The 13,728-nt window shown below is 33.2% G+C and overlaps 1 protein-coding gene across 1 annotated transcript; it reads right to left on the bottom strand.

Moving 5' to 3' along the window:
• Positions 1 to 3,190: 3,190 nt before the first annotated feature.
• Positions 3,191 to 13,134, bottom strand: LOC148608894 (sodium- and chloride-dependent glycine transporter 1-like). Its single transcript, XM_088542436.1, has 13 exons — positions 12,925 to 13,134; positions 10,613 to 10,838; positions 10,142 to 10,273; positions 9,521 to 9,706; positions 9,293 to 9,380; positions 8,800 to 8,932; positions 7,908 to 8,271; positions 7,597 to 7,709; positions 6,903 to 7,040; positions 6,410 to 6,509; positions 6,050 to 6,150; positions 5,297 to 5,458; positions 3,191 to 4,775 (listed from the first exon to the last, which is right to left on the bottom strand). The coding sequence occupies exons 1-13, from the start codon at positions 13,048 to 13,050 to the stop codon at positions 4,545 to 4,547; spliced, it is 2,100 nt and encodes a 699-aa protein (XP_088398562.1). The 5' UTR covers positions 13,051 to 13,134; the 3' UTR covers positions 3,191 to 4,544.
• Between the last annotated feature and the right edge of the window lie 594 nt (positions 13,135 to 13,728).

The raw sequence follows: 13,728 nt of genomic DNA, 5'->3' as shown, positions 1-13,728 counted from the left end.
TCGTCTCTCTGATGACGTAAATATTTAAATCAATACACCCTAAACAGATATTTGTTTTCATGTGTATGAAATCGATGTAAAATTATAATACAGTCTAAATATAAAATGAAAGTACGCATCAGTAACTCAGGATCGAAGGTCACAACATTACAAATACTTAATTCTAACTTTACATGTAGTTTTAATGTCTTCATATTTTGATCCGGTCTTATTAAAGTACTATCAATTCATCAAACTTATTAAAAATGTTGTTCCCTGTGCATGTTTTATTGAACTCGAGAATTATACTGACAGTCAGCTGTAGAAATATTACAATGTGGTCCTTCCTATCGGTGTCTATCGATCCATATTTACTTCACTTAAGGACATAATTGCTGCTGCATTTATATGATGCACTTACTGGTTCCTTCAATTCATTGGTTAACCAGTTAAAACCAGATTTAACTGCAACAAAATACTTTAAGCCGATCTATACTAGTTCATACTGCAACTGAATATGCATTCACAGAGAAACCAAGTGAACAACGACCAGAAATATGTTTTGATAAAGTACTCATTGTTTCTTGGTAATGGACATACTCCCACTATTTTTATAGAAGAAACATGATTTATTTAACGTACAATTGCTGTTAAAATATAGATTGTCTATATACGGAATCGTTTTGCTGTCTACTCCTACTATTAATATGAAGGTTTAGGAACGTTAATTATAGCCTCATTGATAAGAATACACGAGAAAGACACATGCAGACTAATTAAAAATGAAAAAAGTCCATTGTCATACATTTTAATGATAAATAAAACGAGTATGTATATAATCTTTCAGATAAAAGATATAGTTTAGGGATGAGATTTTAACATTAAACACCCAGAAGTTTGATTTTCTCACAATGCAGTCATCGGATGATATTGCACATTTACATGTCAAATCATCATATTAACGCCACGTTAAAACTCATTGAGCGGGTTAGGGATAATGCTTGCAATGTACTACATGTATATAGGGACAGAAAAATGAACGGACGTGGCAGACAGGCCAACAGATAGACATACAGTGTGTCTCTTTGTGCTCCTCCCAAAATTTAGATTTACTGGGAAAAGATATCACAAATAAAGACACAAACCCAGACTTTAAACACACATATAGTAAAATGCAACTGGCAACGAAGTCCGTATGGCACTTGAAGCTTTGCAGCGTAAAATGTATCGGTAGTTTGAGATCTCCTTACTCATTGCATCCTCCGTCAATGGTGCTTCGGAAGTAATATCCGCAGGAAATGAGCAAACTTCCTTCTGTACAAAATATCCTGTTGTTGATAAGATGTTCGAAGAAAAATATACAATAATTCATTATTAACACACTCCATAAACGTTCTATAATTACTTCATGACTAGGATGAAATGATTACGTGTAGACTGTATGCCTGGTAACTTTAAAGTAATTCACAACATCCTTACCTCAGAAACAAATAGATAAATAAATATTTGAAATAATTAAGGAGACAAATTGGGAGGGGGTTATAGTAGTGAAAGTAACAAAATTCAAAATACCTCTAAATGAACGCTACTTGCGGTAATCTTAGAGTAATCAAGGGAACCAAGATTCTAGCGGAAATCATAGTAGTCAAGGGAACCAAGCTACTTGCGGAAATCTTAGAGTAATCAAGGGAACCAAGATTCTAGTGGAAATCATAGTATTCAAGGGAACCAAGCTACTTGCGGAAATCTTAGAGTAATCAAGGGAACCAAGATTCTAGCGGAAATCATAGTAGTCAATGGAACCAAGCTACTTGCGGAAATCTTAGAGTAATCAAGGGAACCAAGATTCTAGCGGAAATCATAGTATTCAAGGGAACCAAGCTACTTGCGGAAATCTTAGAGTAATCAAGGGAACCAAGATTCTAGTGGAAATCATAGTAGTCAAGGGAACCAAGCTACTTGCGGAAATCAAAGAGTAATCAAGGGAACCAAGATTCTAGCGGAAATCATAGTATTCAATGGAACCAAGCTACTTGAGGAAATCCTAGAGTAATCAAGGGAACCAAGATTCTAGCGGAAATCATAGTATTCAAGGGAACCAAGCTACTTGCGGAAATCTTAGAGTAATCAAGGGAACCAAGATTCTAGCGGAAATCATAGTATTCAAGGGAACCAAGCTACTTGCGGAAATCTTAGAGTAATCAAGGGAACCAAGATCCTAGCGGATATCAAAAGAATGTAATCCTGGGACAAAGACCAGACATGTAAAACAGACATACACAACAAAGAACAAAAAAAGCCAAAATAATACATACGAAGTAACAAAAGTAAATGAGCAACTCGGACTCCACTAAAATCTGAAACCAGTTAACTGCTGATAATCTAGAAAAAAGAATTACAGTAGGAGCGGGACAAAAATACGTTGACAATATTACAATTAAACTTTCTTCTATAATACTTATAACACAAATTGGCTTTAAATAAATGTAGTAGTTTTCATGCCATGTATTCTTTGTTGATGTTTTCTTTTAAACATTTTTGACTTTTTATGAGCACTCGGCGGGTGTTTCTAGAAAAGCAGAGGACGCTTACTTTACCGGTGCACCTGGTCCATGTTCTCAGTTTTTAGTGGAGTCCGAGTTGCTCATTTGCTTTTGTTACTTTGTATGTATGATTTCAGTTACTTTATGTTCTTTGTTATGTATGTCTGTTTTCCATGTCTGGTCTTTGGCCCTGGATTACATTCTTTTGATTACCGCTATAACCTTGGTTCCCGTGATTACTATTTTGAATATGAAAGACGATATATGTTAACTCAGATCCAGTAAAATATTCTATAGCCGATAACAAGTCTAGCGCTCGATATATATTAACACAAAATTGGTAAACACAAAATTGGTAGCCTTTAATGCAAGTTTGAATTATAACGGATACACGATGTAGTATGCATCAATATGTCACGAAGGAAAAGGAGAGACCGACGGTTCCATTCCTTTTTTCTTCGTTTACCATATTTATTTTAGTAAATGTTGTTTTCGTGTATAAATTAAGAAACCAATAATGTTTATGGTTTCTCTGGATTAAACACCAGTCAGCATTCTTCTTTGTCGTTGAAATCAAAGGATGAGACATAATGAACGAATAATGATGTAAATATTATATTTCTTCCTTTAGCTAAATAATGTAGAATGTAAGAAAACAAGTCCAAGAATAAAATTATTTTTTTTATTTCAATCATCAAAAAAATAAAACTAAATGTATACATTTGTTAACTAAAAAAGACAATATGTGCATGTATACACATGTCAACAAAAGTGAAACAACATGTATGCATATGTAAAAAAGAAACAATATGTATGCATATGTAAACAGTTTGCAAAGACACTCCTCATTGTTACAGAAAAAAAATTGAAAACAAACTTGCCTCAATAATAAATTACAGTCATAATGTAAATTATTCAGTTGAAGTGTGTTTAAACAGTGCACTGGTCTTTTTTTAATCATAAACAAAACTCTCTCTTTAAGGAATAAAATCAAGTTCATATGAGCTTGTAATAAAAGTATGGAAGTGGAACATTTCAGAAAAGTAAGAATATACATCTAAAATCAGGAAAATCCCCTGTACTTCGAAATGATCACAAAAATAATTCATGGAAGATTAAGATCTAAAGGAGAACAATTATTTAGGAAAAAGACACTTGGTCAATTCATTGATGGACGGTGTCATGAATAACACATTCTCTTTTCACTTTTATCAGCATTCATACATTGTGTCCCTATTGCGTACCTTCATAAATAATCAAACAGAATTCACACAGCTGCACACAAACATAATAATGCATAACATATTCGTATAATTCTGATCCAGTACATGAATTTTTATACACAAGAATATCTGTAAGACTGTTTTGTCTCTCAGAGAAATACTATAAACATGATGTGTGAAGCACCAAAAATGATATGTTTCAAAAGAGATTCAGTTTTGAGCATTTCTGAGATTTCCATACAAAATATACAACTAGAATTAACTGCATGCAATACAACAAAAGATATCATATCATTAATACCAGGATGGCTGGGTTTGATTAATCAGATTGATATATTACTACTTTTTTGGTCATACAATATCATTTTAATTGTCCTATCTTGGATATTCAGTTATGCAACTTGTAAGAAATCTAGGTATACCACTGAGCTGAATCAAAAACTGAGTGATAAATAATAAGCAAGCAAATCTTCCTAATTCTAATGAGAGTCAATGAAAATTCAATGTGTATGCCGACCATAGATAATAAATACTGTACTGAACACTTTAGAACCAACAGAGTACTGTAAAGAGTTAACAGCTTACTTAGTCATTGAGATCAACCTTTCGGCAGCATTCAATATCAGTCGGTTGTTTCAACAAAACCACTATTGGAGCAGGTTTACCGTTGTAACAACTCTCAATACAAGTGTGACAATGACCAAAACTAATTGCAGTCTAAGGCTATTTATTCTTCAGCTGTAACCTAACAGTCCTGATACCCGTAATACTCCACTCAAACTCTAACATATTACAGTCATCAAACGTTAGACTCACTGGGATTCTTTGTCCTGATCAAGTTCATAGTTGATGAAGCTGGAGAGTAATCGGTTACCGTAGTAGCATTAGACAGGGTACTGCCCATCAGCCTGGCGAAGGCTCGGTTGGACTTTGGACCATCAACATTTATTTCAACATCAGCATACTGGTACTCCTTTGTTTGACTTGCTGGTCCCCAAGATGGCAATGGTTTCATACTGTCTATCATCAACTGAAAAAAAATTATGTAAACACTTACTACAAATTCACAAATAAACCAATTAATTGACTAAGATATACATTCAGACTAACTTGTTGGGGAAGTCATAATAAAGAAACCGGTTTTCAAAATGTGAAGTCTATTCATAAACATATCTGAATCATTTGAAGTATTCACTAAGGCAAGGTTTTTGAAGTATTCACCACGGCAAGGTTTTTGAAGTATTCACCAAGGCAAGGTTTTTGTCTTATTTTCTTGTGTTGTTGTTTTTATATGAAATTCTCTCAAAGATTCTGAATGTTTTGAGTCATCATTATTATCATCATACAGAAACTGCCTCAACCTTAAACTCATAACTTTTAATAAATGCAACATTGTTTTTATTCTTGTTGGGGTGTTATGATACATCTATGTCTATCAATTCACAGAAATATATATTGATAGTAAATTATTACAGCATAACGGACCATCTAACAATTTTCATTGGAAATACTTTTCAGTAGAACAACAATGTACTATTTCATTAGACTGACCTTTAAACCTCCTATGTGGCAGTATTTATAGAGGAACCAAACTGGAATGACAATAATTGGGAACATTCCAATCAACCAGCCCAAACTTTTAGCCCATCCAGGGTATAATATACCATCCAAGTCTGGCTCCTTGTACATTATAACATTCATTACTATGGTAACCTGAAATAGGTCATAGAAAACTACTTTATAGAAACATCTTATACTGTCAATTTCTCCTAATGTAAAATGGCTATGTGTTGGAACTATGATATTGTCAATTTCTCCTAAAGTGGGACTGCTATATGTTGGAAACTACGATTTTCTCAATTTCTTTTAAAGTGGGACTGCTATGTGTTGAGAACTACAATATTGTCAATTTCTCCTAAAGTGGGACTGCTATGTGTTGAGAACTACAATATTGTCAATTTCTCCTGAAGTGGGACTGCTATGTGTTGAGAACTACGATATTGCCAATTTCTACTAAAGTGGAACTGAGAACAATTACTGGTATCCTTCCTTATAGTGAAAGAAACAAATTAACAATGAACTGTGTATCAGATTTAGTACCATTAGATAATCCGGGCTCTTCATAACAACTTAACTATATTTGTTCAACATTATAGGTGTGAAAAAGATATCAATGATAGAAAGATTGGTATATGAATAACATTATCATACCAGTTAATAAGACAGATCATTAGGTGCATACCAACAAAATCCCTGTCATACACAAAGTTAAATAAATAGTTGGAAAAAACCTTCAATACTTACAGAAATGACCAGAGGAGAAACATATTTCCAGCATATAACCCAGTATTTTCCTGGTTCCTTTCCTAACATCATCTTTATATTGTCAGAAAACTTGGTTAGTCCTATAAGGAAAGATGTTTACAGCAGTTTAAAACAAAACAATATGTAACAACATAGGATTGGGTAACATGTAGATTCTGTGTTAATCTTTATGCAAAGTTAATGATAAAGTGATTTATTTTCTCATTCACATCCTGTAATTCTCAATGATGTGAACACTTTAAGAATGCACAATGATACCAGAGAAATAGACAAATTAAGGAAATTCTGATACAAAAATTAACCAAGGGCAAAGCTTTTTACTATTTTAATGAAACCTACCATAAATCCAGTTAACAGCAATAAGTTCCAGGAGACCAACAAAAAGTAGAGGGAAACCACCTACACTGTAGTCTACTAAGTTCAACAAATATATACCACCCTGTAAATAAAACAATTTCATTTAATATTTCTATTCCAAATAACTAATATAAGTATGGGAAAATAAAATAAGTAAAAAACATAGTCTTTGTTTTTTATCGAGTTTTATATATTTTTCTGATTAAGGATGAATGCATAATGGTAAAAATTACTAAGAATTGGTGGGTAGCTAACCTGTAAGGTGTGGAGTGACCATCATCAAATTGGAAGATTAACAAAAATATTTCAAAAAATAGAATCCTCCTCATTGTAATTTCAGAATAATTTACTTATATATTTTACTACAAGAGCTTTCAGGGTATCGATGCTTGATTTTCTTCTTGCTACAGAATGTGTTTGATAAAGCTATAGATATAGTATGTTGTAGTACATAATCTATAACATGGAGACTTACACTGCAAACCATTGGAATACCAAGTAAAAAGGCTAAAGCACTGAAGACAGCACGGAATATAATGTTGTATCTTCGCTGTTTTCTAACAATGGGAAATTCATCACTCAGGGCACTTAAAACACACTCAATTATAGAAAACTGAAATAAAATCATATATCATAGAAATCTGTACTTAAAATTTATTTGTTATGTTATTCCTGGTGACCAGATGATGTTTGACCAAAGTTTTTGATCCATAATGTTGTGTGGGTATAACATATTAAAAATTTAAATGACCTTAACTCCTAATCCTGGCCTTACTATAGATGGACTTAGTAGTTTAAGATCTTTAAAAGTATACAAAATATAGTAAAGAAATTCCCACGTTCTATATTACATTCATAATATGTAAGAAACAATTGACAAGGATTCAATTTAAAATCTGGTGATATAAAAATATAACTCCAATTTTAAACATTTAAACAGTAATAAGAATTGTTTATTCTTACAAAAATTTTAACTTTTAAATCCTAATTCAACAAAGAGATCATTTTACCACTGTGTAAACAGAACCCATATTTAAAGCACAAGTGGAATTTCAAATCAGCTTGATTGTTGGTTAGTACAGTCAATGAATTCAGAGATTAAAATATTTAAGAAAAGGTAAACACAACAAAGTGCCAGAGACTTTCACTTTGATAAAATGACTCTTTACCTCTGAACCGAATCCTAAAGTTGCCATCATTATGAAGAAGAACACAGCCCACATCGGAGCTACAGGCATGCGAGATAAAGCCTCTGGGTAGACGACGAAGGCAAGACCAGGTCCTGAAAATTACAAGTATTAAAATAAATTAGAAGTGAGGAACAAATAGGTTTTGGTATTATCAATAAGGACTGATTTCAACTTGAACATCATATAACAACAATGACTTTCACAAGCCGTTATATTTCAATTTAAATTAACATCGCTTTAAAATCTAAATATCTGATATCATAATTCACAAAATAATTTGACAGACTTACCATCATCAGCTACATCTTTGATATCCACTCCCTTTTCCAAAGCCATAAAACCAAGAACAGAGAAGATGACCATACCAGCGAACACACTAGTGCTACAGTTAATGATACAGACGATGAGTGAGTCACGGTAACAGTTATTATTAAACTTGTTGTAGCTTGCCATAGCAATTAAACCTCCTGAACAAGCACTCAGAGAATAGAAAATCTGGGTGGCAGCATCACTCCATACACGTGGGTCTAAAAGCCTTTCAAAGTCGGGTTTCAAGTAATATAGAATTCCGTTTCCAGCGCCTGGCAGTGTTACTCCCCGAATGAACAGAACTGTCAACATTATGTACGGAAATATGGCAGTGAAGTATACAACCTGTCATGTCAAAATGTACAGATAAATTAGTCTTCAGTCTGCAGTTAATAATACGGTTAATCTTTCCTAAATGTAAAAAAATCACGAACTTAATTTCATAAGTGATAATTTTTGTTGTATTTCATAATTATGCTCATTGACTAAGTACATTTATGTCCCATTAACTGTTTGTAATCCAGAAAATGAAAAGAAGGGGCCTGGTAAAGTGGAGAAAAAATAACTGGTTTTATGTGTGCGATGAGGAAATGGCGGGAAATATTTACATTAAACTCAACCAAACTATTTGACTACAAGAATTTTCATCAATTTCTCAATCTAAAAAACAACTCTTATCGACATTTTTATTTTAAAATGTTTCTAAAAGATGTAAGGTGACAAAAATTCTCTAAGTAAACTTGTTCATTAAGAGTTAAACATTAGATTAAAAATAACAAAAAAACAAACAAACAAACAACAAACAAACAACATCTGTAATATCAATTATATTCTTAAGTTTGTTAAGAAGGAATTCCTTTAATGCATAGTTACCTTTCCTAGTGACTTGATCCCTTTTAGTAAGACCAAAAATACCAGAAGCCATGCAATGAATAATGACAATACCAGATGCCATTGAACAGATCCAAATTCATCTATGGAATTTGTCTGGGAGAGAACACCAAATCTGTAAATCAAAGGTTCATAAAGCATATTTCAAAATACTAAAAGTATTGCAACATGTAAATTATCATAACCTAACAAAACCTTCTGAGATTTGACACTGCTGGGGTAGAAGTGCTAACAAGTCAATTAAGTTCTACAAAATATTTTTTTTTAAATTCTAATCTACAATGATTTACCAAACGAAAACCATTGTAAAGATGTGAGTTGTTATCTTCGCTACATATATCAAATGTCATTTCTACATTTGTTCTTTAATCATATTTTTTTTCAGGACAACATTTTCGAGAATGTTTGCCAAAGAACATAAATTTTTCCATCCAAACAACATCAACAGAAGGATTTGATTTGTACATCGTTATACCTGTAATACTCCTCACTTGGTGTTCTGGTAGTAAAATTCTCCTTTAGGTGACCCGGAGTAGTGGAATCAATTGTAGCATTTAATGTGTCTGTAAACAAAAATAATGAGTCTCATTAAAATATACTTTCTAAATATGACATGTCTGTACCCATTGTTTAGAAAAAAACAGACAGACAGACTTATGTGGTTAATTTCACAAGCAATTCTTTCAGAGATAAGAAAACTCACCATTTCCTTGGTGTTTTCCCGTGCTATCAGCAGCCAGGCAGTGCACGGTGTTCCAAGCGTTTGTACATGTTGTCCATGGCAGCACAGAGGTGAATGAGGAGTACAGGTAGTAAAGTACATGGGCTATGACAACATTGTAATACAGCCCGATCAACCAGGAAACAATCACCATAGAATACCCCAAGCCTATAAATAGAATAACATCAAATATTACATAAGGAAGGGACCACTTTTTCCTAAAAAAAGGAGAAAATATAAATTAAATTCACTTAAATAATACAACACTAAATATCACATTCATATGATTACTTACTGCATCATATTCCTCTCTCTGTGTTTCATGCTTATCCCATTAATTATAATTTGCAATTTCAAATGGAGTGCAAGCCCAATCACTTTATTTAATCGAGATTTTAGATTCATTAAGAAATGATAAACAAGTACTAAAGTAATTCTAGATAAGAATTATGAAAAAGACATCTAATATATTCTTCAGCTTACACATACTAGCACAAATGGTCTTAATTTATAAATAATCAACAGTTATAATAATTCTGCTGAATATCTACTTTGTCTCAATATTGATTAGTACCAGAACACTGAAGACATTGACGTACAAACCTTTTAATAATGGATTTAGTCTCCATACAGTGATGGGACCAAGACTGGCGTATTGGCCCAAACTCAGCTCCATGTAAAACAATGGTAAGCCAACTACTGCCAGCATTATACAGTACGGTAATAGGAAAGCACCTACAACAAACGTTCCGTTATAATCATATTTTTTAAAAACAAAAAATCATAAACATGACAAATTATTTTATTATACATCATAGTCAGTCTAAATTTCAGGTCAAGATACATTTTGTATATATAAAAAGTAAAATGTGTGATGTGTATGGATAAAAAAAAACACTGTAAAAACTTATCTTCACAGTTATGTTGAACGGCACCACTGGCGGACCAAATGGGGTTCGGGTGGATCAGAACCCCATAATCCCTTTTTCATGTCAAATTTAGGCAAAAAATGGGAAAAATTTGGCCTGAAACCCCTTCCTGGATTCGCCACTGGGTATGATCTATCGAACTCACCCCCACCATTCTTGTAACATAAGTAAGGGAATCTCCAAACATTTCCTAAACCGACAGCATAACCAATCATCGTCAACATAAACTCTAGTTTTCCTCCCCATGCTGCTCGGGGTTGCCCCAGCTCTATTTTGGCTTGGAAGTCGTCCGCACTTCCTTCGCTGTCCATTGACCCGAAAGAGCTAGAAACATCTTCTCTTCTTTGTGGGTTTGTTACGTTGAGTTCTTTCTACAAAAAGAAAAAAAGTAACATTACATTAAGAAAAAAAAGGAGAAAACATTGTAGTAGTATTATTTGTTTCCAGTTGGTAATTTACACTGAATATACTAGTTTGAAAAGCATGGCCTACTTTATATGTGCAAATAGTAATTTTTCTTTGTTGATATATTTCTTCTAAGATTGTTAAAGTATACTTTATTTTAACACATTATTTTCCAGATAGGATCGTATTGTTTTGGATTTGTTAATAGTAGCTTTACAAGTTTGGGCGACACCCAGATATGACCACACACACGACAGATGGACGTACATTGTAGTAACAATCCTGTACAAAAGGCGGGAAAACAACCATTCAAATGAGTGTAAACTTCCTCAAAATCAACAACTAAATCATACATTTATTTTATAATACCACTTGTAAACATATTAATGTTGATCAATGTTATTACTCAGGCTGTCGGTACATTTTATAAAGCTTGTTTTGTTTGCCTACTAATCGATGAAACCTGAAGTTTTTTACCCTACAAAGCGATCACTGTAAGCTGGACCATTAAGCCATTATTGAGTTGTTAAAATATGTGACGTACATAGCGGGTAATGGTCAGTTATTGACCTTCATGACCTAGTGGAAAAGTTTATTGATGTCCGGTTTGTGCACGGTATTTTTTAGCCAATGGTTCTTGCCTATCCATTTCCAGTAAAACAATTACGTAATGCCAGTCAGCGTTGATATCTCTAGAAATTCTTGGAATCGATCGATAGTTAATTATAAATAAACATTGCCACTAATTGTAAACACATTTGGATGCTGGGGTTAATTGATGGCTAGATCTATTTTTAATTGCTCGTTTTAATTTCTTTTGAAATAAAAATAAGCTACTGTGGATCTGTGTTAACTAAAATCAATTCGCAGCTTTATCGCTAATGTGCTTTTTGACTTGATACATGAAATGCGTCATACCAGAAGAATTTACGTTTCCATGGAATCTTTCGAACACGTGCTATATGTACGATCAATAGTTAGTGTTTACTAACATATATTGTTCTTTCATTTTACATTATCTGAACATTGTAAGAAAAATGTTGAATTAATTGTGGTTTTAAAAGGTATTACTTAAAACTATTCGATTGTTAACAATCCTTGATCATTTTTTAAAATGACACTTCGAGTCCAAAACAAAAACGGTGCAAACGAACATGTCTCATGTGCCCTCGGTAATAGATTTTAACAGACTGTGATTGTTACATGTAATTGCTTGGTCACATACACCCTGCATGTGTTTATTGCGTCATAGAGATTAACTGCTCGGTCAGGGTATTGGGAGTGGCAGCTGTTATGGATAAATCTGTCACTCCATACATATTGTTAATAATAAGAGATAAAATCATTAAGATGATTCGTAGATGACATAATAATTTATAGACAAAGAACAAGAATGGATACGGTAAAACAACAAATGCACCAGATTATAACATAAATACAATATAGTAAATACTTCCAGAGATAACCAAAAGTGAAAACTTAGAAAGGACCCGACAACAAGGTAATAAAACTGAACGATGACAATTCTTCAGTCAAACTAAAAATTAATGTAACGACATACATGTAAAAACATATTGATGACAAGCGTGGAATAACCAACCCCTTTACTGTAAGGTCAAAACAACAACAACAACAAAAATGCCTTCAATAATACAATAATACTTCAAATTCTCTCCTAACAGAGTGTTAATATCATTATTTGTATATATAACATTCACTTCCGTATACAGGAGAGTCTGTCAAAAAACCGCGAAAGTAGTACTTTCCTGGAAGCGCAAACATTTTGATGTTTTTGATGTTCCGGATTCAAGTCAAAGCCTTTATCGTCTTACTCGATATTCTGTTATGACAAAAAAATAAAACAAAAACAAAAACAAAAAACAAAAAAAAAACACCAAAAATTAAATAAATAAATAATAACAATACATCGCTTCATTTACATTTTATTATACTCGCATATATGTTTGACGAATCTGAACAAGGCTACCGGATTCTACTAATGAGTAATAATTATACTGTTTTGAATGAATTCAATGAACTGATTCTACTTACCACTTCCACGACTTGCACCCCGGGAAACAGATACTGAACACCCTCTCCTCCATCGGTAATTCCTTCCTCCATTTCACTTGCTGGTAAAAATCCCGAATCTTTGTTGATAACTTTACTATCTTTCATAACGTTTTAAACTATTGAAATAAAGAGTTAATTATCGGTAAGAATTTGGCTCTATCCGTATCATACACTGCTACCTTGCATACTAATTTGTAAACACTGTAGTATTAATGTTTCTTGGGCATGCGTCATGGAATATTTACGTTACTTTCATTGATGAAATTATGGTCACGTGGCTTGCATACGTATTGTCAATCCCTTATGTATTATGGAATGTTTCGGCATCAATATATTTCGCAATGCAAACTTTACTGACTAGCCATATAAGTAAGGTTGTTTCCCCCATATTCACATACATGCCAGTCTAATGAAAATTACTCCCTCCGATTTTTATTTGTTTCTCGCGAAAAAAAAACAACAAAAAAACGCAAGGTCTAATTTTAAATAGACTAATACAAGCTCGAAAATGGCACCTATCGCCATATATATATATATATATATATATATATAGAAAGGTCTGAAAAATTCCCAACGATGTTAGAACTGTCAAATTTGCGATGCAAATTTTTGGTCGTTCCCTCCGCGGGACTCGAACTTGTACTGCTGTGACATCTATGGCAACACCGCCTGCACAAAGTACAGCGCCCTAGACCACTCGGCCAGCTAGGCTATATAAAATATAGCTTTCGCTGTACCACCATACATCGTGTACTAATTTACAGCCCTACGTTAATCCTACGA

Source organism: Perna viridis, chromosome 8, assembly GCF_037379345.1.
Source record: "Perna viridis isolate PV_CMFRI_1.1 ecotype Kerala chromosome 8, ASM3737934v1, whole genome shotgun sequence".
Taxonomy (NCBI): Eukaryota; Metazoa; Mollusca; class Bivalvia; order Mytilida; family Mytilidae; genus Perna; species Perna viridis.
The sequence above is the reverse complement of the archived record's forward strand: the minus strand, read 5'-3'. Positions and strand labels throughout refer to the sequence as shown.

Coding starts and splice junctions, on each gene's coding strand:
- LOC148608894 (XM_088542436.1), bottom strand. CDS start 13,050: ATGAAAGATAGTAAAGTTATCAACAAAGATTCGGGATTTTTACCAGCA. Junction 7,041..7,596: donor CTTTAGGATTCGGTTCAGAG/GTAAAGAGTCAT, acceptor ATTTTATTTCAG/TTTTCTATAATTGAGTGTGT. Junction 6,510..6,902: donor GTATTCCAATGGTTTGCAGT/GTAAGTCTCCAT, acceptor TTTTATTTACAG/GGTGGTATATATTTGTTGAA.